General features: G+C 35.6%; 1 protein-coding gene across 5 annotated transcripts in view; it reads right to left on the bottom strand.

Moving 5' to 3' along the window:
• Positions 1-25167, bottom strand: part of PDE1A (phosphodiesterase 1A) — a 340182-nt gene that overhangs the window by 235329 nt on the left and 79686 nt on the right. Inside the window, exon 1 of one of the 5 annotated variants that reach the window (XM_045066783.1) lies at positions 15967-16429. The exons of the other annotated variants lie outside the window; for them this stretch is intronic. Within the exon in view, the coding sequence (XP_044922718.1) occupies positions 15967-16019 (53 nt within the window). The 5' untranslated portion in view covers positions 16020-16429. Of the gene's footprint in view, positions 1-15966; positions 16430-25167 lie in introns of those variants that run through there. 5 annotated transcript variants of the gene reach the window in all.

Genomic DNA, 25167 nt, shown 5'->3' with positions numbered 1-25167 from the left:
AAATATAAGTGTATAACTACAAACTGTGATGAACATTTCAAATGGAAGTTAGAGGGGAAATAACCAAGTTCTCATTTCTTGATAGGTCTATGGAGCATCTTTTTGTCCCTCCGTTTGTGACAATAGAATTAATGGGAGGATCACTGAGTATACCATATGGATAGAGGAAGTCAAGATCTCTTTATAATGATGAACGTCCAGACTTCCTGAACTCATTTAACTGCAGTAGTCAATTACTAAAATTATATATGCCATATGGCCTGCCAGTAAAAATATTAATGTAAATTAAATACGGTGTCTCTTCATGATACTTTTAAATCGATCATTAAATAGCCAAAACACAATCAATAATAAGAATAGTAATTTTCATTATAAAGTGTTCAAAATAACAAATATGTTTTTCTGTTTTCTTCCATTTTCAGAGCAGATAGTCCATAAGATATCTCCTAATGAATGGTTCTAAATTTATACTTTATAAGAATAAATTTGTGAAAAAAATCAATATTTTACAATGAACAATGAAATAATTTACTATTTTAAAAGGTCCCCACAGTCTGAAACTGTGAATAAACTTTTATTAGAGTATATTTACTTCAGAGAAATCTGTATCTTTTTATTTTTTAATAGAGAAAGAGAGCTCAAGTGGGGAGGGGCCAAGGAAAGGGAGAGAGTGAATTTTAAGTAGGTTCCATCCTGAGCTTGGGACCCAATGCAGGACTTGATCTCACAATGCTGAGATTAAGAACTGAGCCAAAATCAAGAGTCAGATGCTCAACTGACTGAGCCACCCGCATGCCCCAAAGAAAGCCTATATCTTGATATGAATTGTTTCCAACTATAACAATAATGATTAACAATGTAAATATCAGTGTGGGAATAGGGAATACTCCTAATGAATAAATGAGGATTTAATACAATGAATATATGGCTATACAATAAAGTAACACAACTGGGCTCACATAGCCTGTGTCATTCTGTGTAAAGCATTTCCTTTCTCAAACTCTATTTCATAAGAGTAGTATAATTACTCTCGGCAGCAATGTAGAATAATAAAACTTGCAAGATATTTGGTAAACACAGAGAATTTAAAAATTAAGTGTACACTCATCAACTACTAATCATCCTCTACATTTATTTACTTGACAATCATCAATAAGTTCATACTAAGAAGAGTAAATAGGAAATCCACTAAATAATAAACGATCATGCCAATTTCTGGTAAATACAGGAATACAGAGCTACATCAAATAAACAAATATATAAACAACAACAAAACCAAAAAATTTTTTACCTCTAAAGTTGAAGAGAAGAGAAGCTTATTTTCCCTGAATGAATCAGGGAACACATCACGAAGACAGTAGTAGCTTTTTGAATTAGGACTTAAAGCATGAACAAAGACAGGAAGTTGAAACAGCAGATGGAGGGGAAGCACTGAAGCAAAGAAAGCAGAATGGACATACATTCAGGAAGGGACGCATGCGACAGGTCCTAGAGGACAGTAAGCATCCAGAACGAGCGTAACATAGGATTTGAGATAGGAGGAAGGAGGTGAGGTAAACAGAAAGTAGGTATAAAGTGTTTTATAAAGAGTCAATATTTCATAGTTGAAAATGAAGTGTCACTGCAAATTATGGAAGGAGTGACATACCCATGACAAAGTTCTAAAGATGAATCTGATGACTCTTCTGTATAGAAACACTTTCAAACACTTCTAGAAACAAGGAACTGTGAAAGGAGGGCTGGAGATTAGAAATTTAATCTGAGAAATGTAAAATTTTAGATTGAAAGGAGTAAAGGTTTTGAAGTGAAAAGGCACAAAGAGGAGAGAAATAAGTAATTTTTTAAAAAACAGAACACAAAGAATTTTATATTCATTTTGTTGTGGAAAATAGTAAGTTAAAGAAGCATCAAAAATAATAGATTTCAAGCTGAAATGACAAGGGGAGCAAAAGTACAAGGAAGCATTTTATGTTTTCTTTAGTAGCTATCAACAAACAGCCTAGGCTGTTAGTCTAAGCAAGATTCCTCAAACAGTTTACTGGAGACTTTGATATGTTTATAAATATTCAATATAAGGAGAGTTTCACTGTCAATTTAGGACACACTAAATATCTTATCTCCCTCTTAAATATTTACATTTAACATAAGTATAATAAAGTTCCAGGAAATTATGTAGTGTGTGTGTGTGTGTGTGTGTGTGTGTGCACGCGCACATGTGTAAAACTATTAAATCTCATAGGACACTAGTGCTACCAGGGACAAAGTTCAGAGAGCCAAGCATACATATTTCCCTGAACTTACTCTTACAGAGGAAGCAGATGTTATAATAAATCTCTTTGGAATGAATCAACATCAGGTATCAGGAAGTCATTCAGGTAGACATGTCTTAAGAGACAAGAAGAGATATCAATTGTCACTCAGAATAGAGCTGAGGTCTGCAAGTATAAATGTAGAAGTCACCTAACACAGAAGTCGATGAGACTATGAGAAGAGGTAGTTTTGCAAGGAACAAGAAAAGTTAATGAGAGGATGTGGAAGCTATAGACAGTCTACATTTTAGGGTCTAATAAGTGGAAGAGAGGGATTTAAGTGTAACTTGAAAGAATAGAAAACCTAAGGGAAAATTATTTTAGAATGAGCATCTCCAAGTTAACAAACTCTAGAGAGAGACATCACCTAAGCATTCTAATCTAAGTCCTAAATGTGGAATTCTAGACCATTCCCTCGGCATCCCAATCTTTAAGAGAAAATCCAAAAACCTAAAAGCCTGAAAGTCCTAATACCAGTGGCCATTCAGATTTGAACTCAGCTCTAGGTGACCTTGAATGTTCTAATGTTTACAGTTGTAGGCAGAACTCCAACACACTAATTGGCATATCCATTCATTTTCTGAGAATATCTTCAGTTATTCTCACACAGGCAATGCTAAGTACTCTGGTGTCCTTCAGGAAAGGAGCGAGAAAGAAAAGAGTAGGGAGTGGGAAACAGTAACAATCATATTTTTATCTAGATATCTATAAGAAATTTAAACTAAAAAAACTAGATGCAAGCTAGGATCCTTCACCAGCACAATGTTGACATAGCCTCCACTAAATAGCTAAATGAGGCTACATTGCCAACTGGACTAATAAGAGAGGGGGAAACAATGTGTTAGGTAAAAACAAGGATAAAGCAGAACAGATGATCCAGATTATACATACTGATCAAAATTATTCAACTTTAGTGGCTCAATTTCCACATGGTTTGTCTAAAAGCTGGTGTACAGAATTAATAAGAATTTTTATATAAAATTTAGATCAATGGTCATTTGGTACAGCTGTTTGGCTCCTCAGAATGTAGTCAGAAAGTATTTTCCATTTTTTAAATAAGATCAAGAAATAATGGGTCTACTTTAGAAATAGAATATATTTTAAATAAATTGTCTTTGCCACCCTGTGCCACAAATGTGTGTGTATATGAATTTTTAAATATTTGATTCTTGAAAAAAGAGAGAAAATAGCCTTATTAAGGTTATTGTATTGTTCCGTCTAACAATACATAGGATTTACTTTCCCTTTAGAAGATAGATTCTTAGTATGATATTTCAGGAAAAAAATTACAATAAAGTAAAATATTTTAAAATAAAACAAGAAAGGTTTATGGCACTGTAGAATCGTCTAAGGTAGGTTAAAATAAAATACCATCTGAACAGTAAATTTCAAGCATTTTGAGTATGAGGAAATTTACAGAAAGCGAAGCCTAAGAAAGAAAGATTGATAGGATGGCTACAGTCAAATTATATTTTATTCATGTCTTTTAATGAAATCATAATGAAGTCATAATGAAATCTAGTTCTAGTCTTGAACAACCTAGAAGCCACTTCCTTTAGTACCTAAAAGAGTCTTTCTACTGCTTACAAAATGTTGTTTATACTATGGTAGCAACAAATCTCTTCTGTATAGAAACACTTTCAAAGCAAATGCCTGAACTTTATCTTTCTTTTCCCTCCTCTCTCTTTACTCCTTCTGGAGACAGTATTTCATGTCCTAAAATTCCTAGTGTCTCATATGTGATGTGTCAAATCTATACTTGTGCTTGTATGCTCATCACCGTAAATCATATGACCAGAGAACACATGATAATGTACTCTTGCTCATTGTTTTTTTCTTGCCCTAGCTCTGGAACAGAAAATTCTCATGAATATAATGACTATTAAATAATTAAGTAGCTCAAAGTAATTTTTGAAGGTGATTTCTACAGTCATTTCCTTGGCTAATGAGAATGGGTTATACCTCAAGGAAAGACTATATGGCTAGGCTAGCATACACAATTAAGGTCCCCCAACACTATCCGTTATGGTGATACAATCTGTAATGGCAAGCCACACTCAGTCTGTTTATTCTTAATATCAGTACTCTTTAAGCTTTCCCCATGTAGCTGGTTGTAACCCCTTGAGCCTCAGTTTTTCACCAATAAAATGGAAATCTACATAGTTTCCTTTCTACCTCAAAAGGATATTATATGAACAAATAGTATAAAAGATACTAAAAAATGTTTTTCAAAACTTTTCTTATGGAATTCTACACAAGCATGAACCATCATTATTCAAAATGGTATTATTTGCAGATTTTGTATCATCTGCATTTTGCTAAGGGTGAATTTAAAAGCAATGCTTAAAAAAAAAAAAAAAGACCTAGGTAAAATGCTGCCAAATTTGTGTGTACATGATACCTGGGTGTGATAATCCACAGATAATTCCCATCTGTTATTTCTTAATTTACCCTCAGCTGTTTCAATAATGTGATATTGTTCATCATTTCTCAATCTTTTCAAAATATTTCTTCTTCCTTTTTTTTTTTTTAAAATGCACACCATTGCTGTTATGTAACAGCACATTAACTATTCTCTCAACTAGGCAACTTTGTGTTGATTCTCTAAGAGTGGATGGAAAATATTAACTCTGGAGAAATTTCTTGGGGTCAGACTATCTTCCAGAAAACATAAGTAGGAGAAGAAGTAAAGGAAGAAAAAAGACTACCTGAAGTAAAGAAAATCTCAGAAAAATGAAGGAGGTATATTTTGGGAAAATATAGAAAAACAGAAATGTGTACCTTGGAACACTAATTTCTGGAGTTATTAATAACCATTAGATAGCAATAGAATATATTGGGGGAAATATTGGAGTAAAGAAACTTAAGCTGGGGCGCCTGGGTGGCTCAGTGGGTTAAAGCCTCTGCCTTCGGCTCAGGTCATGATCCCAGGGTTCTGGAATCCAGCCACAAGTCGACTCTCTGCTCAGCGGGGAGCCTGCTTCCTCCTCTCTCTGCTTGCCTCTCTGCCTACTTGTGATTTCTGTTTGTCAAATAAATAAATAAAATCTTTGAAAAAAAAAAACTTAAGCTATGCTGCAAAACATCAAATACACCTTGTAAATATATTCTTTGTGTTTGGAAGCGTTCAGTAATAGAAAATAACATCATAAATCTATACTAAAGAATAAATAAGTTTGGGTGGGGGTTGCCTGGGTGGCTCAGTGGGTTAAAGCCTCTGCCTTCAGCTCAGGTCATGATCCCAGGGTCCTAGGATCGAGCCTTGCATTGGGCTCTCTGCTCAGCGGGGAGCCTGCTTCTCTCTATCTGCCTACCTCTCTGCTTACTTGTGACCTTTGTCTGTCAAATAAATAAATGAAATCTTAAAAAAAAATAAATAATTTTTAAAACATCACAACCATAAATCCCTAGAGACTAGACATTATGAATGAAGTTCACGTATGGTTCAAATGCATAAGGAAGCATTATTTTATTTCAGTAAAATAAAAATCCTCATTTCCATTTCATGGTTTTAGTGGAATTGGAATTGAAATGTCCAAAATTAATTATGTTCAGTTTGTATTAAAATAATGAATTGTCTCAAGACTGTTAGCAGGAGGGGCACCTGGGTGACTCAGTTGTTAAGCAGCTGCCTTCAGCTCAGGTGATGACCCCAGGGTCCTGGGATCAAGCCCCACATTGGGCTCCCTCCTCAGTGGAGAGCCTGCTTCTCCCTCTCCTGGTCCCCCTGCTTGTGCTTATGCGCGTGCTCTCTCTCTCTCTCTCTCTCTCTCACTGTCACTCTCTGTCAAATAAATTAATAAATAAAATTAAAAAAAAAAAAGACTGTTAGCAGGACACTTGGTAAAAATCAACTCTCCAAAAGAAACTAAGAAAATGTAGGCCATCATTATGGGCTTAATAGCTCATATTCTATGAAATTAGGGAAACTTCTTCAATGTTTAATTTTTTTAAACTTTTTTTTTAACCAAGACTCTCACACTATAACTCTTGAGTCAAGTGAGCAATATTTGACTCATCAATCAAATAAGAGTCAAGAGGACTTCACTATTTTGTTGATGTATATGTATTTTTTTCTATTCTCACTTGTTTCTCAGATAACTTCAACAACATGAAGTAAAAATTCATATTATATGCTATCTTTTCAATTGGCTGAATGAAGATGGACTATAGATGGAATTAAGGAAAGAAGAATCAGAAAAAGCACAAGAGTTTTTAAAAGAGCATTAATTGCATTAATTGACTCAATTTTATGTGCTTCCCTTTAGTGATATTCTCCCATACAATCTCTGCGTTTGGCCATGTGACTTTTTGATTTTTCCAATGGAACAGAAGCAACTTGCCTCAATTCAGACTGAGAGCCTTGAAAAAACTGTTTGTGAGTTTCTGCTTCCTCAGTGGATTCCTGCTTCTACCATGAGAAAATATCCAGGCTAGCCTGCTGGAGGGATATGAGAGACACATGGAAGAAACTCAAGTCATGTATCCAAGGTCCTCCTAAGCCAGCCAGTTCACAGCAAACCTATGATCTGGCCACAGATGCATGAGAAAGCCCATTGGGATCACAGAAGCAGTCAGCTGATCTACAGACTCATGTTGTTTTAAGCCACTATGTTTTAGGGAGATTTATAAACAGCAATAACTGAAAGGCTGTCCTGTGAAAGAGAGTTTGGAATATTCTCACTCTAGTTCTGCTAAGAGAGAAAAAAATGTTTTTATTGATTGAAAGAGAGATTTCCATTTAAGAAAGTAATTTCTAACAAGTCATGATTGTTCAAAGGGGTAATGGGCTATAAGCATTGAATTCACTGATGCTGGAATAGTTCAAGTTGGGGCTAAGAGGAATGCATTTTATTCATTCAACAAATATATGTTTCTTCATTTTTTCCTTTATTGCTATAAAATTATATACAAGATCACCAGTAAAAGTGCATTGTAGAGTTTGGTTTTCTCACTCATAACTAGTAGTGGAAACAAAAACCAAATACCCATCCTTCTAGCAATCCTCTGTGATATGGCTGCCAGAATTTTTAGCCAAGACTTACTGGCCATCATTCACCCAGCAAATGGATTAACATTATGTAGACCTAACTAAACAAATTATTCACCCTATCATTCATTCATTTCAAGGGTCACCAGCTAGCAGTCTATAGCTGGATTTTGTTTAGTCTTTCACTGTTTTTTTCAATAAAGATTTATTTATTTATTTGAGAAAGAGAGCACAAGCACATGCATGCACGGGCAGGGGGAGGGGCAGAGGGACAAAATATTTCAAGCAGACTCCCCGCTGGCCGTTTTGGGGCTCTTGGGCTCCATCCCATGACCCAAGAGATCACAACCTGACCTAAAACCAAGAGTCGGATGCCAACCAACTGAGCCACCCAGGTGCCCCAGTCTTTCACTGTTTTTAAAAATGTAAAAGTAAATGGTTTCATTTCCCGTCCACCATAGTTCCCAACACCTTTTATTTCACACATTCATAATAATGAATTAGTCTCTTTTTGAAGACTATGTAAGTGCTTACTTGTGGCACACATTCCACCAAAAGTTATGGGAAATACAAAGATGAATTCAATATTGGGTCTAGCTTCAGAAATCTTAAAATGTTTTTAGGAGAGTTGATCCTCTTACTTATGTAATTATAATAGAATGAAGTGATACATGCAGTAAAAGAAATCCAGATAAAATGACATGGGATCTCAGAGTTAGAAAAAATAAGATGCAGCTGAACTGAGTAGCACATGCTTAATTAGTTGGCACAGAAATTTGCAAGAGTCTCTTTTTTCTATTTCATGTTGTTCCGCAAAGACTTTACCACTGGAATAGCAATAAGCATTTAGAATCTTCATTAGAAGAGATATCTAACAAACAGGTGGTGGTCCCAGATTATCACATGTCCCGACTTTCATCCAAATTTTAATGTAATGGTATAATTTAAAACTGACTTTGACCTAGTGGGATTTTCCTTTTCTTCCTCAATTAGGACTCAAAAACTGTCATGTTTGTATGTTAAAGATACAAACATGCTGTTTTTCATTACTTTGGTCTCCAATTTGTTCCAAGCTCTTTGATCTTCAAAAATGTCAAATTAAATATTAATATTTTTAAAGCTGAAGTGGTGATTTTTCATAATAAAGGCCCTTGACATTCAGTGCCTATAAACAAATGGTTAATAAATATATAATTAATATTTAATTACCTGTTTTAACAAACAACTCCTCTAAAAATAACATCCTAAGATGCTAAAGGCTGGAGTGACCAAAACACTAAAATTGGTCACCAATTTGACTCAGAATTAGTATTTCTCCATAACAAAAAAAACAAAAAACAAAAACACACATGGTTTTAATGGTACAGGCTTGGGATGTTATGAAGATAACAAATCTGAAAGTTTTCTCTTCTGTTCTTCAAATGCACTGTGACTACCCCATTCACTTCTAGCAGTTCCAATTCAGGAAATGCTGGATTTTCCTCAATTAGAGCTCATGTCCAAGTGGCCTTAATCAAATACATAAATAAACGGAAGCTTTCCCATGAGAACTAACTATCAAAATTATTTGTCCAGTCACAAAACTGAAGAGATACAGTTTATAAATACTGCAGACCTCTTTAAACTTATTCAATCTCTACAAACCCATAAGTCACCTTATTAATCTTATTCTTTTCCATTGCTTTTAATCTAAACACTCTATGCAATAGACTGATTATTCCAAATATAAAAATTTCCAGATGGCATAAAACCATTAAATTATCCAGTAGATCATTTTACCTGCACAATCTTGATTTTCCTCATTTCAAACACCACAAAAGTCTTTTCTTAATCATGCCAATGTCCAAGATAAACACAATTATCATCAAGCATCTCTAGCTTAAAAAACAAGATTTGCGTAGCTCCTGAGAAACATTTTTCTGTGTTTTAATCTATTCTCTATTCTTGGATCCATACCCCAAATTATTAATTATGTATTTACTACTTTTTAAAGGAATTATATGCCTATAAATGATTAAATATACACTAATATTTCAATAAACAACAGTTCTTAATATTAACATTAATAACTACTGCTACTACTGCTGCTGGTGATGGTAAGTTTACTGGAAATAGCTTAAATAGATGAAATAATACCAGCAGGAGTAAATTACTTGCTGCCTGAGTTTAAAGTGTATGACAATTACAGCTTATCTATTTGCGATGACCACTTAAAATTTAGAGCTACTTTTATCACAGCTGGAAAAAAAAAGGCACAGTTCTGATAACTTTCGCATGACAAACATTACCCGATGTCTTACATTCATAGGTGTTTGTTGTTTTGCTTTGATCTTTGTAGTCCATTTTATCTTTTAAGATTTTATTTATTTGTCAGAGAAAGAGAGTGAGAGAGAAACAACCAAGGGGAGCAGCAGGCAGAGGGAGAAGCAGGCTCCCAGCTGAGCAAGGAGTCCATTGCAGGACTCCATCCCAGGACCCCAGGACCATTACCTAACTGAAGGCAGATGCTTAACTGACTGAGCCATCCAAGCGTCCCTTTTTAGTTCATTTTAAAGAGCAATATGAGTTTGTTCCTTGAGTTTGTTCCTTGCCTTATAATTCATACAATGACTTTGACCAGTAACAATGAAAAACTAAACAATGAAAGACTAATTTTTAATAAACATCTCTCTTATAAAATATAGTTGTTCGTCTATTAATTAACATTGTGCCTGACAGCATCATAAGTGTTAAATTCATTTCACTGTGTCTACTTTCCAGAAGTATTTTTCACTTTCATAGCAAGGGGAGAATAACTTAAACTTAATTGTTTTATTCTATCAATTAACTGTCACATAAAAATTAACTGTCTCATTTATTAAAAAACAAATAAACTATGAAACAAAATTTCCAGTATGTATGTAACTATGTAACCATTGCAAGAAAATTCCTTTTTTTCTCCTCTCTTTTTAAAAAATTTTTTAAATTTTTTAAAAGATTTTATTTATTTGACAGAGAGAGAGATCACAAGTAGGCAGAGAGAGGGGGAAGCAGGCTCCCTGCTGAGCAGAGAACCCAACTCTGGGCTGGATCCCAGGGCCCTGAAATCATGACCTGCGCCGAAGGCAGAGGCTTAATCCACTGAGCCACCCAGGTGCCCCTTTTTCTCTTTTTCTAAAAATTCATGATCACTTTTGTCTTAGGGCCAAAAACTGTTAAAACATTTTCATAAATATAGAATTTTATTATATTTTGGGTGGACCTTTATCCTATAAGGAAATTCATTGCATAAAAAAGGTATTTAAAATATTCTATTTCATCAGATCACACTTAATTTTTTTCTCCATAATTACGTTTCACTCTGATGACTTGGGCTAAATACATTCCTGTCTAAAATATGTGTTTGTGGTTACAGGGAGGTGTTAAAAAGAGTATTAAATCACAGAATATCATATATACTTAAACATTTATGAGATAAAAATATCTATATCCAACCATGTATTATAATTCCTTTAAATTTTGAAGTGACTTTATATTTTATATGTGTTCAGGATTTTTGTTATTCCCAAAACACCAAAAGAAATGGGTTTGAAATATCTGAATAATTGAATACTATCCAGACATTTTACCTAGAAAACTACCATAAAGCAGCACTCAGTCAGGTGTCCCACCTGTATGAACAGGTAAAAATCTGAAACAAACTGAGGGTTTTAGAGGGGAGGAGGGTGGGAGATGGGTCAGCCTGGTGGTGGGTATTATAGAGGGCACATATTGCATGGAGCACCGGGTGTGGTACATAAACAATGAATCTTGGAACTCTGAAAATAAATAAATAAATAAATAAATATTTGGTAAGAAAAAATATAACCATGTTGGTAAATCAAAAAAAAAAAAAATTCTGAAATGCTGTGCTGTCCCTACTACTAAGAATTTACGGTTTAGCTGTAACACTGATGTTCATACACTGAACTTGAATGTGGAAATATATAAAAAGAACGACACTCCAAAAGGTGTACAATTTTAAACATGTAACATATATTGTATGCTATTCTTCCATAAAGCATACATCACACCCTTGAAATTAGAAACCAGGCACAGCAATAGAGTTTGCTAGCTTTCACAGCAAAGAAAACTAGGATCTGTCTTTCCTATGCTTTCTTATTTCATCCTCCTGCTTTCTCCATCTCCATGTGAAGAGACTATGCCTGCCAAAAGCACACTCAGAATTCCTCTGCTAACAGATACTTGTAAAAATAAGACTTTTGAAAAGGCATAAAGGGAAGAAACAGCATGTTCTAAATGCTGTGAAGAACTCAACATGATTTTCATTAGTCTGAGGGCCTGGCAGCAATCTGACTCGCACTTTAACGTCTCAGATCCTGGATGCATAGACCAGTTCTCAAATCTAGGGCTGATGAACAACTATTTGCATGATTTCTTTTATGACTTTTTAGTGCTCTTTCTAATGGAAAGCCACCACAAAAATAACTTATCCACTTTGAACACAGAAGAGGTTCAATAGGCTGCTGGCATCAAAGAATACTAAATAAGGCTTAACATGTGAGAAAAGTTCCAATTTATTTTTTTAATTCATTTTTTCCTTACCTACTCCTAGAAAGAATTTGAAGCAACAAATGGAAAACAATGCACATATAATAGAATTTGATAAAATATTAAATCAAATAGGAGGAGCTGATAATAACAGAAACCCAGACTTCAACTTCATGGCAATGAAATTCAGATAAGAAATATTCCCACTGATGCACTTTTATTAGGAGAAACAGATTTTTCTTCATATCAAAGCTAAATGTTTATTTATCCCATCGGAATAAAGAAAGTTTGCTAAGCAATATGAATATGTAATAAGATGGAAGTGCCTTCAGCAACAGTCTTACTGAAGTTATATAAAGGTAATTCATTTAAATGGATTATAAACTGATGAATCTATTTATATAAAGAGATCAATTATGATTACCAGAGATAAAACTCTGTGGTAACACAGAAAAAGAGGTTTTAAAAAGTCTAAAAGACTGTTTCTTTTTCTTTGGGAAGTCTTTAATGACAATGTTTATTCACATCTTGGACTTTAAAGTTCTATGTAATTTTATTTTTTATGTGCTGAGGAACAAACTTAGTGTTGTTGATTTAAAACACATTAATATACTTTTTGTGATAGTGTTTCCTTCCTGTAAAATTATAAAACCTAAAGAATTTCTCTTGAGTAATGGGAGAATCATCATTTTTATATGGAATGTCTACAGGCAAAACCGCAAATTGTGTTTGAGATGCACCATTTATATATTCTTGGAGCTGAATGGTCAGTCTCACTGATCCCAAGTTCCACATGACATGCATAATAGAGATCATATAAAATTCCATTTTGGCCATATAAAAACAACAACAAAAAACAAACAAACAAAAACTTTGCCTTTTCCTTTCCTCACAGACCTGGTGTGAAAATATATACCTAAAATTTCTACAAAAGACTTTAAAATAGATTGACTAACCTATGTGAGATGATTCAGGAATCACCATTGTAGGAGACACTGACATTTTTAGATGCAGAATTTAAAGAATATGTAAGATTTCTCAAGTCTTCTGATATCATATGCAGCCCTGGAATTTCAATATCCACTGTCTACTCTAAAGCCTCTCCACTAACTTTTTTATACTTGATGGATGACTTTTCTTGTCTGAAATTTAGGCAATTAAATTAAAAATTTAAATTTAATTTAATTTAAAATTTAATTTAAAATAATTAAAAATTGATATCTATTCAGTTTCAGATTTTTAAAAAAAAATCTTGCTTATCTCTCTCAGTTCACTTAGGTGTCAGAATTAGTCATCATGGAAATCTGTCTCATTATAATCTTCCAGGACATTATCACCTCTTTTTTGGCACCCATCATCTGCCTGTGCCATAGTTATCTAGGTACATACTAGATGATATGTTAGGTGAAGGCAGATACAGTTTGTTTTTCTTTATCAGGTCAGACCTCCCCAAGTGCAGTAGTCCAAATTCTGGACACTTTTAATCAATCAGAGAAGGCCAGGTTGAGTTGAATTAAAGCTGTTGGTTAAGCTGCAGAAGAAAGTTGTCTGTATATAAAAACCTGAATCATGTCAGTATGTCAGATATTTCCCCCCCAAAATCCCAGATTTATCCTCTCTTAATGATTAAAATTTTAAGTGAATTATTTATAAACAGTCAAAATATTATTTTCACAAAATTTCTGTTAAACTGTGACTAACACATACAAAACAGTCCAGCACTAATTTTTTACCAAGTCGACTGAGAACTAGTATGCAAATCCCTTAGGAAATAGGGTGTGAACAAGTACATATTGAGAAGGAAATGTCTGGTACCTGGGCCTCTGACCAGAAAGGCAGGCTTGAGAATGTTTTGTCTCAATGTGAAAGGAGGACAATCCAGTAACAGCCCAAGAAGACAAGGGACTAGAGAAAGGAGACCAAAAAAAAAAAAAAAAGAAGCAGGGCATCGGATAAGGCCATACGATGCCAAAAGCAACCTTCAACCACTTCCCAACTTGCCCAAAAGTACAACTAGCCATCAGAAAGTCAATGCTGTGTTTTACCAAAAAATAGCCCAACACTTTCTCTGAGGAATTATGTCTAGTCATTGGAATGCTTTATTAGGATACTCTCTACTTCCCTTTTCCCCCAAGAAAATCAATATCCCGATAAAAGCAAAGCCATCTATCAATCTGCCAAATGACCAATCAATCCCAACTCCACATCTGGCCTTAACCTGTTTTTAGTCAGGGACCACTTGTACGCTTGCTCGAAAGACTTGCCTGAGTGAAAGTATGTGCTCCTCGGCAGCTCTGTTCTCTCTTCTACATCACCAGGATCATGAAGTAATTATTTGAATTTACCAAACTGTATTCTAATTATTTGGGCAAAGAATCCCAGTTACTTTATATGAAAAAGAACAGAAGCATGGAGGAGCAGCAGCTTCCCTGTGAGCGGCACCTTAGCATACAGTTCATCAGTAGGGAATATGGATTCGCCATAAACCAGTGGAGAAGGACCACCTGCTTCAATTGCTGACAGTTTCTCAGCGGGGTAACATACTAAAGATACTGGCTAAGTGGATCTGACTTTATCCAACACAATCTTCTCTTCTTCAGTTTCCACGGGTGCCCTCTTTTAATGGTGCCTCAGTAGGGTTGAGTTTGGAATCATCTGTGCTACTGTCATATCTTTTTGAAGTCAAACAATGCACTTGGAAGAAAATAGAAATTAATTACATGGGCAATATGGCAGGTGAATACACATTTGGGGGTCATTCTGGATTTCTGGCTATTTATTACTGTCACTGCATAAAATGTAAACATAGATTATGATATTAGATCCATATATATAAATATGATTTTTTTAAAGATTTATTTATTTGAGAGAGAGAGAGGAAGCACAAGTGGAGTATTGGTGGGGTTGGGCAGAAGGAGAGGGACAAGCAGGTTCCCTGCTAAGCAGGAAACCAGCACCATGGCCACCATCACAGGGCTCAATCCAAGGACCCTGGGATCACGACCTGAGCCGAAGGCAGATCTTTAACTGACTGATCCACCCAGGAGCCCATTTATTTTTACAAGGAAAACAGGTTGAGCCAGCATTTTGTTTTAAGCTTTACTAAAGTATATTATTGCTATTAATAATACTGTAACAATGCTTAATCAATACATGAAACATGCCTTGAGGCCCACTCTTATTCATTATGTGACAACCGCAGATTGCCAGGAATTCCATCCATAAACTTCTATTACCCACTATTTAATTCTAGATCAACAACCAGTGACTGCAACTTGACTTTAATGTCTAGTTTTGCTGACATGTCGTATCTCCGCTTTGTTTAGGATATTATTTGGGGGGAACCACAAAATTGATATATAACTAGATTTTTTTTTTTTTAAGATCTTCTGTCTTAAAAGGCAGAAACTGTGTTGATTTTCTAGCCTCTTTAAAATTCTAAATTCCTAATTCTGAATTCTAAAGTATGTAAGTAACTAAAATATCGAGGTTTAAAGAGTCAATGAAGAAACTGCTGTTCTCAGGAGAAAGAGTGAGCCACCACCCCCCACAAAGAAAACCTTAACTCAATCTATTATATTGTATCTACACTTTTTCTGGCCACAGATTTCACCACAAGGTAAAATTTTTCCTGTCACCCTTTTGTTTCCTAAACTGCATAAAGACACTCCTGAACTAGATGTAAATATATATTCTTTAGTATACAGCCATCAAATTCGCATTTATCTTCCCACATATTACTGCAAAAAGGTATAGCATTTGCAACACTGAAACATTATCTCTGAGTGTAATCAGCTGAAATAACCAAGCACAGTATTTCCAATTTAGAGGGCTGTGCAACCATTGGAAACAGCATGGGATTGCATAATGCTTTAGAAGTTTTTCCAGTGCTATGTCATCCATGTGCCTGAATAGCTAATTTGCTTTTAAAATATATTTTGAGGATTTGATAAGAGCTTGTGCACAGTTTCAGAAAATAGAAAATAAAAGGACTCCGTAGGTATGCATGAAGTTAAACTTTAGATACACTCTATTGCTTTGCTGTAGCTTAGTGCCAGAATTCCCAAGTCAAGGATAAGGGAAAGAAATTATTTTTCCTGATAGCCCTGGAACCAACTGGGATGTAGTATTACTTACCTAAAGATGGGTCTTTGGAGATGTTTCTTCCTGATTGTGACATGGTCATCCATTTAAAGGTAAAAGTTGAACTTCTTCCTGGAAACCAACTCCAGAAATCCAGGGAGAGAATGTGGAAGCTTATCCTGGTCTATTGTGCTGCAAGAAGCCCAGAAGGAAAAAGTAGTTTCCTCTTTCTCTTTTTGGGTGCTGGGAGAAAACTTCCCTGCTCTCTGCCAGCTGAGCAGTGTGTCCATAGAGGCCACATAAGACAGGCACGTTGGGGCACTCCCCCACAGAGCAGGGTGTGCAAAATCCACCAACAGTCACGGTGATACAGGAAAGAGAAGTGCACAGGACCCTCGGAAGCAGAACAAAACAAACAGAAAACTTCCTACCCTAGTGGCACCCAGGTAGGAGCTCCCTGAGTTCTTACAGCCATGAGAGCACTCCTTCCACATGCTGGTCAAGCTTGGAAAAGCTAAGTCCCTCCCTGTCTTTAAAGCAGCCTGTTCTGAGGCTCAACTTTTTTCTTCAAAATAAAAGTTGTACAGCTGGTTCAGCAGTCCCATGTGAGTACCCTCTGAAAGTTTCTTCTGTTAAAATAGGAACTGTATACAAATTAACGAAGGAAGATGGGCTCAGGCTGTGTGGCTGGCTCTGTTTCAAAAGATTATAATTATTTTATAATATTGTTTTTATCCATACTGGGTGTAGTGTGGAGACCACTCCTGATTTTTGGCACTCATGACCTAATAGCCTACACTTTGCTAAAGTCAAAGATATCATTTCAACTGATAGAAGCCGATGTAAAGCTGGCCAGAGCTACAAAAGTTAGAAAAACAAAAATTGCTCAATTCTATCAATGACATTTTGCCCAGATGTCTGTATCCAGAGTGACTTTCCAAGGAGACACCACAAAAAAGATATGAAAACACACACAGACACACACTTTTTTTTTTGTTAAGTCCCCCAAACTCCCTTGGAACACAAGGTTTTTATACGATATGATCAAATTTGAATTTCAAGAATAAAAAGAAAGAAATGTAGGTAGTAGAGGTAAGTTTTAAACAGCTGAAAATAAATGACATTAAAAACTGTTTTACTTGAAAGACTTAGGCTCACACTGCAGGAACTCTAGTTCTAGTTACAGATAAGATGAACCCTCACATTTTAATATAACCTATTTTGGAGACATTCCTATATCTGAATCACTAACAAAATTCCTACTCAGTCAATAGTATCATGAGGTTCCAGGCCAGAAGTTTAGTATATAATAAAGTAAACCATCTCAAAGCATGATTAAAATGTTTTTAAAATATATGTGTGGTAAAGGCAGGGGAAATTGAGAAACACTCACGCCTTTAGCTGAATGATCAAATAAGGGTCGTATAACACAGAGGAGGATATGACCTATATATGGTTGCAATGTGTAGTTCTTAGCATTCTCCAAATATCTCCACAGGAGCAAGAACACATTTTTATTTTCCTTCCTTTCAGAGGAAAGACAAAGAAGAAGAGAATTACAAAGAAATCACTGATTATATTGAGCACAGTTCTAATCCATACCTTTTTTTTCTTTTCATTTTTCTAATGACATCATTCTGAGACGGGATTGAACTAAAAATAATAAGTGGGTTCTAATCCTAGTTTTAACATGCAAATGCTGGGCCATTGTTGGAAAAATTCTTGACCTATCTGAGCCCCAATTTTTGTATTTATAAAATGAGGTTATAATTCATTGAATTCTATGTTTTTTCCCAGCTTTAATGGTACCGCCATGCTATTTCTAAATATGATTAGTTTGCTTCTTGCTAAGGAAGCAGCGTAGAAGTCATGAGGCCCAATACTCTAAAAATACACATTTATTATGTAAAGTTATAAACAAAGAAGTCATAAATAAAAAGATGATTTTATATTATATATATCTCTGAGACATATTACATATTATATTCACTTAATGACATATAATGAATATATATTATATATTCACTTAATGACATCTAAATCAGTGTTCTCTTCACCATCAATAAGCATCCAACCATAAATTGACATGTGTGCAATACTGCAGTTAAATCTGGAGACCATCTATATGCAAAATGATATACAGACCTTTGGAATAAATGCATTATTATAACCATATGCTTTGGCTTTCTTTGTACAGGAAAGCACGTAGGAAATAACATGCTGCAGAGGTCTTCTGGAAGTATTTTTGCATTTATGGGTGGCAGTTGATTTCTGTATCTATATTACTATTAATTTAACGTAAATTCTCCTAAGGCACAACCCAAGAGAATAATAAGCTCAACAACTTTTTAAAAATTCACTTTTTGTTATTAACAAAATTTTTTGTTAATAACAAAATTAAAATTTTATTGACTTTTGAATTAGAAAGATGAGAGGATTTCTTCACTTACAGGGTGGAAGGAACGCAACACAAATACTAGTAAACATCTAGCCAAGGTACAGGTCAAATGACAAGCCAAGTATAAAATCTAACTGGAGGCTCAAAGGCTTGATTATCAACTGCAGAATCTGAAAGTTGTCAAAGTAATTATAGGAAAATAATATTTTTGCCTTGCGTTAAGTTTATTTTCCTTTTGCTCTTTAGCGGTTAAGGTAGAAAGCTTAACTTCCCATTTATATCAAGCACCATATTTAAACCCAATCTTAGAACCTAAAAAGACATAAGAAAATACCAGGAAGTTAAATATTCACCTGGCACAAAGAAAAATATGTACTTCTTAAATGTTTTTGTAAACTTTTTACCAAAGAGCATTTAAATTTAACATTGGGAAGAAAAGTTTGCTTTATTAACTTATTCAAATTTAATGTAGTATTCAGTAAAAGGACTCCACTATTGTTGCTTAAATTACAAAAATATATTCCTTAAATTAACACAATTGTACTGTGTAAAGTACTAAAATTAATTGTATAAATAACCAGGCCAACTCTCCTATAAAATAAACTGAATACAATTTATTATGAATAGTTTTTTTCCTGGGAGTAGGGATCAGAAATGGTGTTTAAATTTTTCCTGTTATAGTAAACTCTCTTTCAGTATGACCTTGCCTAACAGTTTCAGGAGCATTCCCTGCTCTCCCATGTGGTTACACATCTCTCTCTCTCTCTCACACACACACACACATACACATACACACCCCTCCCCCACTCACACTGCTAGAGACTGTCAAAACAGGTGCTTAATAAATATTCCTTAATTTGTACAAAGGCTCAGTTGAAACACATCAGTGTAGCCAACATAACTCGTGGTGTGTGACAAAAACATAGATCAGCTCCATGACTTTCCCAATCAAGTGAAAACTAAGTGTATCATGTTATTTTGTTTTAAGCATCTTAGGAAATTGGTAAGCTTTACTTTCTCTTGTTTTTTTCTTCTTTCTCCCCGCCCCCCATTTTATTACTCCATTGTATGGCTCTATTTGTTATATGTAAGTGCCAAAAAGCATGCAATGGTAGAAAAATCATGTAACATTAATGACAACCCAAGAACTGATTACGAATTATCTATTGGTAATCATTTTACCACTTAAGTCTAGCAAATGTCAGCCTGAGAGAAGTGTATGCTTTTTTTTTTCACCCAGTTTAATTAAACAAAATGTCACAAGTTATGTATTTTTTTAAGATTTTATTTATCTATCTGATAGAGAGATCACAAGTAAGCAGAATACCACTTGGCCAATTCTACCATGAGATAAATAGAAGGGTGTAAACTATTCCTAATGAACCAACCATAACTCTGCCCCTTTACCACTAGGCAAAAAAACTACTTTGTATAAGTGCACAAGAATGGCATCACATAGAGCTAACTCTAAATTTAATGTATCCTTTCAAGGTAAGTCATTTGTAACCTTCAACATTTCATCCACATTTTTTTAATTAATTAATTTTTAAAATTTATTTCTTTTCAGTGTAACAGAAGTCATTGTTTATGCACCACACCCAGTGCTCCATGCAATATGTGCCCTCCCTAATACCCACTACCAAAACAAATTTCCTGCTACCTGTTTCACAACTAATTACAAAGCTAGTTCATAGGTGGTAGAGCTGGGATTTGAATTCAGATGACTCATTCTTGAACCCAAGCTTTTATGACTACTGAATAGGATGTCACCTTGGTGGGGACTCTGTCACTCAGGTTTTCTGGGTTCTTTCTGAGCCATATTTCACATTCTGTGGAGAAAGAAAAGGAGCAACTCATCACTCTAATGAGTATCTACTCTCTTAATTCTCTGAACCTCTTAATCCTACTGATCTATCATTGCATTGCCCATTGTGTTGCCAGTACTTACAACAGCCAACCCTAGAGAGGACCTATTGATATCAAGGTGGAATAATCAATGAATATGTTCTCTTAAGATTCAGATGGAAGCAGTGTTGAATTATAAGGAGCCCTGGACTAATGTCAAGGCACATGTATTTACATCCAGCTCTAGCGGCAATTTTCTCAACTCCCTGCACGTGTTCCCTTAGCAATCAAATTAAGAAGCTGAGCCTCATGGGGTGCCTGGCTGGCTCAGCTGGTTAAGTGTCTGCCTATAGCTGGCTCAGGTCATGATCCCCAGAGTCCTGGGATCAAGCCCTCACATGAGGCTCCCTGCTCCAGCAGGGAGCCAATTTCTCCCTCTCCCTCTGCTGCTCCCCCTGGTTGTGCTCTCTCACTCTCTGTAAAATAAATAGACATTTTTTTTTCAAAAATTATATATATATTAAAAAGAAGTCAACCTCATGACCTTGAAGATCCTTTCCAGCTCCAAATTTTTATGACTCTATTACTGACCCTGTGATAACATGTCAAGTTATTTAAACTTGGTGTCCAAACAAGAATAAGCTCTGTAGTTATTTTTAGCTTTTCTTAACCACAATGAGGCTGTGCATACCACCAGAACACTCTTCATCCCCACTGTTGTGGGTTTAAAAATATAACACACTGCTATTCAAATGTGAAAATAAATTGTAGTATCTCTAGTTTTTCTAATTAAGCTGTTTTCTTCTTTTCCTATAGCTTCACTTTGGAACTACCATTACTGGAATGTAAACTACAGGAAGACAAGGATTAGGGTCTGTTGAATCCTAGGGCGCGGTATATAAGAGACAGTCAATGGCTATTTATTGAATGAATGAACACACAAAGTGCCTACCAGTGCTATCTCATCATCTTTCTGCATATTCTTTTTCTAAAAACCTAGTCATAGCTGGTAAATGTTCAGACTTTCATATTCCCTTCAACCCACTGTTTTCCTTCAAGGAGGCGTCTGACCCTATAGGGAGGTGGGTTTCTATGGTCCTGTAGGGTCCAAAAAAGGTGGCCTCCCACCCAAACCTTCAAGTTCCTATAGTCCTTTGTTTTCTCTGGTCTCTGCAACCATGTTTCTTGTCTGTCTGCTCACTTGGCTCCCTGAAGATATCTACTGCTGAAATCTATGGCTGTTTTGTTCAGTAGGCTCAATCTAGGAACTACGGTCATCCTTTCCTCCTTAAGCTCAATCTCAGCCTTCACTGGTGGTGCAGGATCCTCAAGTACACATTACATCCTTCACCTGGATCTCATCTGGCTTGGGACTGGACATGCCATACCACCATTTTTATTCTGTTGTAGCTGAATTCACTAAGTCATTGGGGAAATCTTTTGCTGTAAGCTTTCACTCTAAGCTTTGATGTTCCCCACTGTAAGCTTAATCAATAAATGCTGTGTGTGTTCTGACTGCTCCACTGACTGGCCATTCCCCTTACCCTGTCCCTCTCCTTAGGCCTCCGTATTTCCTGAGAACAAGAATTAGCAGTGCAGTCTGATACAAGACTGATGAATCACAGGCTTATCCCTCAGAAACCAATAATACATTATTAGCTTTGTCATCCTATTTTACGAAATTGCCATAGCTACCGCAAACTTAAGCTAATAATGTATTATCCATTGGATTTAAATAAAAAATATTTTTTAAAAAAAGAAGAAGTGGAGCCTAAATATGTGACTGAATTGTCCTAATCTCATGACGAAACTTTCAAGAATGAGCAGTTGCTTCTTACAGATGAGTAAAGAAAGCAGCTTCTTGAGTTATGTCTACTTATTCCTGGTGAAGATGCTGTGCAGATTGTTGAACTGACAACAAAGGGCTTTAAATATTAGGGAAATGTAGATGATAAAGCAATGATAGAGTTTGAGAAGATGGACTCCAATTTTGAAAGAAGTTCTACTGTGTATAAAATGCTATCAAACAGTATAGCATGCTACAGAGAAAGCGCTTGCAAAAGGAAGAAACAATCCATGGAGCAAACTTCATTGTCATCCTATTTTACGAAATTGCCATAGCTACCGCAAACTTAAGCTAAACTACCACCACCATGTAATCAGTCAGAAGGCACCAATACTGAGATACAAGACCCTCCACCAACAAAGCTATTATTACTCTGTTAAGAAAGCCACAGGCCCGGGATGGAGTTACTTCTTCTAGACCAAGTCATCAAAACAGGGTTTAATACCTGAAACTTCATTACAGCTTCAAATTCCCCCAGAAACATAGTCTCAACAGGTTAGTCAGAAACTGTTTTATCAGCACAAAGGAGGTAATCTGTCACCTGGGCCTTCTCCGTGCCCCAAAGAAAAATGAGTAATCTGCAGGATAAGAACCCTGCTTTTCCCCCTAGGGGAAAGTGACCTTACCTGAAACAATCCTTTCTTTTTTTTTTTTTTTTTTTTGCTAATAACTTCTTTGCCCCACCCTCTGTCCTAGAAGAAACTCCCTTTTTTTTAAAAAAAAAATAATGAATTTCTGAGGTAGAATTCAGGGATTCATCAGTTGTATATAACACCCAGTGCTCAGTATATCAAATGTCCTCCCTAATGCCCATCACCCAGTCATCCCAAAATTGATAAAGAACTTACCAAACTCAACACCCAAAAAACCTTCCATTTTATACAACTCCTTGGAGCTCCGCTCTTACTCGCTTGATGGGATGCTGCCCCATTCATGAATCTCTTAATAAAGCCAATTGGATCCTCAAGTTTACTCAGTTAAATTTTGTTTCTTAACAACTTGTTGAAAGCTTAGATGATAGCATTTTTTTAGCAATAAAGTATTTTAATTTTTTCTATTTTTAAAAAGAATTTTATTTACTTATTTGACAAAGACAGAGAGCACAAGCAGAGGGAGCAGCAGGCTCCCAGTATCCTGGGATCATGAGCTGAGCCAAAGGCAGACGCTTAACCAACTGAGCCACCCAGGTGCCCCTAAATATAACTTGATAATGCACTGGTAAACCAAAAAATACATTTGACTCGCTTTAATGCAATATTCACTTTATTGCAGTATTGTGGAACAGAACCCAAAATATCTCCAAACATATTACATGCCTATATTGAAGTCTGTTTTCTTGTTTTTTACTTTCATCTGTGATAATAATAATCCCACTCCCCACACTGCATGGTGCCTCAGGCTAATTCAGAGAAGATAAGATCATATTTATTAAGTGGAAGAGATATAAGCACATTATTCCCATCATTTTATGCAGCTTTCTTACTCATTTTAGTTGGTGCATAGTGAGTAAATTATACCACTGTCTTAACACTGCCACACCCGTGTATCCCCTATCCCATTTGCTCTTTGCAAACAAGACCGTTTCATTCCTCACTAGCCACGCTGATGTTTTATTCCTTGAACACTCCACACTCTTTCAGACTCTTTTGCATATACTGTTTCCAAGGTCTAAAATGCTATTCCTTCTGCCCATTGCTCAGATTTAAGCTGCAGTTTCATCTCTGAGAGGCGTCTCTTTTGACAACCCCACCTGAATTCATATACCTACAATACTGTCCTTGGTCCCCTATTAGCAAGCTTCATTATCCTTGTGTCGTGTTAATGATTTATTCACAGATTCATCTATGTAGTGATGAATAAACCCACTCTTCAGGATGCAGTAACTGAGGGAAACATCCGAACATCTGAGTGTTCCCATCTACCTTAAACATAAGCCTAGTCAAGTTCCACAAAAATAAAATAAATGTCTGTGAAGGGGAGCAAAATACACCACTCCAAAATATATCTCTTTGGCATATTTATTACCATAAGTTGATTATTTTTAAGAAACAGAAGACCCTGGTGAAGCTCACTTTTGTTTACTGTGCTTTTCCAGGAAGCCTCCCATACCTGACTTCCCACCCCCCACATCTCTCTTTAGCTGAAAATGGTATTTAACTTGCCGGCTTTGACCATTTGGGAGTTACTCAGTTTTTCTGGGTCTCTCCTATGTATCCATGTTACTAAATTTTGTTTACTTTTCTGCTGATAATCTGTCTTATGTCAATTTAATTATTAGACCAGCCAAAGAACCTAGAAGACAAGAAAACTTTTCCACCTCTACATCTGTAAGAACCTACAAGTATACTTTTACTGATCTCTTGCAGGGCTTCGAAACATCCTCTAACACTTACATATGTGTTTTATCTTGAAATATTTGTCTTTACACTTCTTTAAATGAGGAGCTCTACATATCTGAGAATAAATGTATTGAATATTAAAATTAACAATGCAACTGATTCATCACCTTGGAAATGGTTCTCAGTTTGACCAAAAATGTCTTCTACTTTACGGGCAAAAAGCAGACTATTTGATAGTCTATTTGATAGACTATTTGATAGACTATTAATAGTTTCAAACTAGATTCTCCTGACTTTCAGTCAGAATTTGTTTATTGGCCACTTATTCAATAGTAAGATACATCAGAATTGTTTTTTTCTTCAGTGAATTAGTAAGGAAGACCAAGCACATAGCTTCAAGAGGCAAGCAAAAACAGTTCCCTGATTTGGCTGACTCTTTGGCCAGGTATCAGAGCTGAGCCTTTCTACTTCACAAAGTAGGAGAACTTCCTCTTTGTCGTGTAAGTGTGGAAGCAGGTCAACTAAAGTTTGATTGGCTCCAATTAGCACTCCTACCAGTTCTGAGAGCCTTAAGAGTTGGCATTCGGACACCTTCTTTTAAATGAGTGTGACATTCTGTGAAAACATCAACAACAACAAAGGAAATCATTTAAAGCAGAATCTCATTGCCAAACACCCACCCACAGCTCCCTGTGTAATCAAGCAACAAATAAATTCACTGTAAAAGGAAATGACTTTTGCATAGTGGGTAGTTAAATGAACATTACAAAAAGAGACCTCCTTAATATAAAATTCTCTTTGAGTCAGAGGACTAAGAAAGAGATGGT

Source organism: Mustela putorius, unplaced genomic scaffold, assembly GCF_011764305.1.
Source record: "Mustela putorius furo isolate JIRA1106 unplaced genomic scaffold, ASM1176430v1.1 tig00003869_pilon_pilon_pilon, whole genome shotgun sequence".
Lineage (NCBI taxonomy): Eukaryota > Metazoa > Chordata > Mammalia > Carnivora > Mustelidae > Mustela > Mustela putorius.
This window is presented reverse-complemented; position numbering and strand designations above follow the sequence as displayed.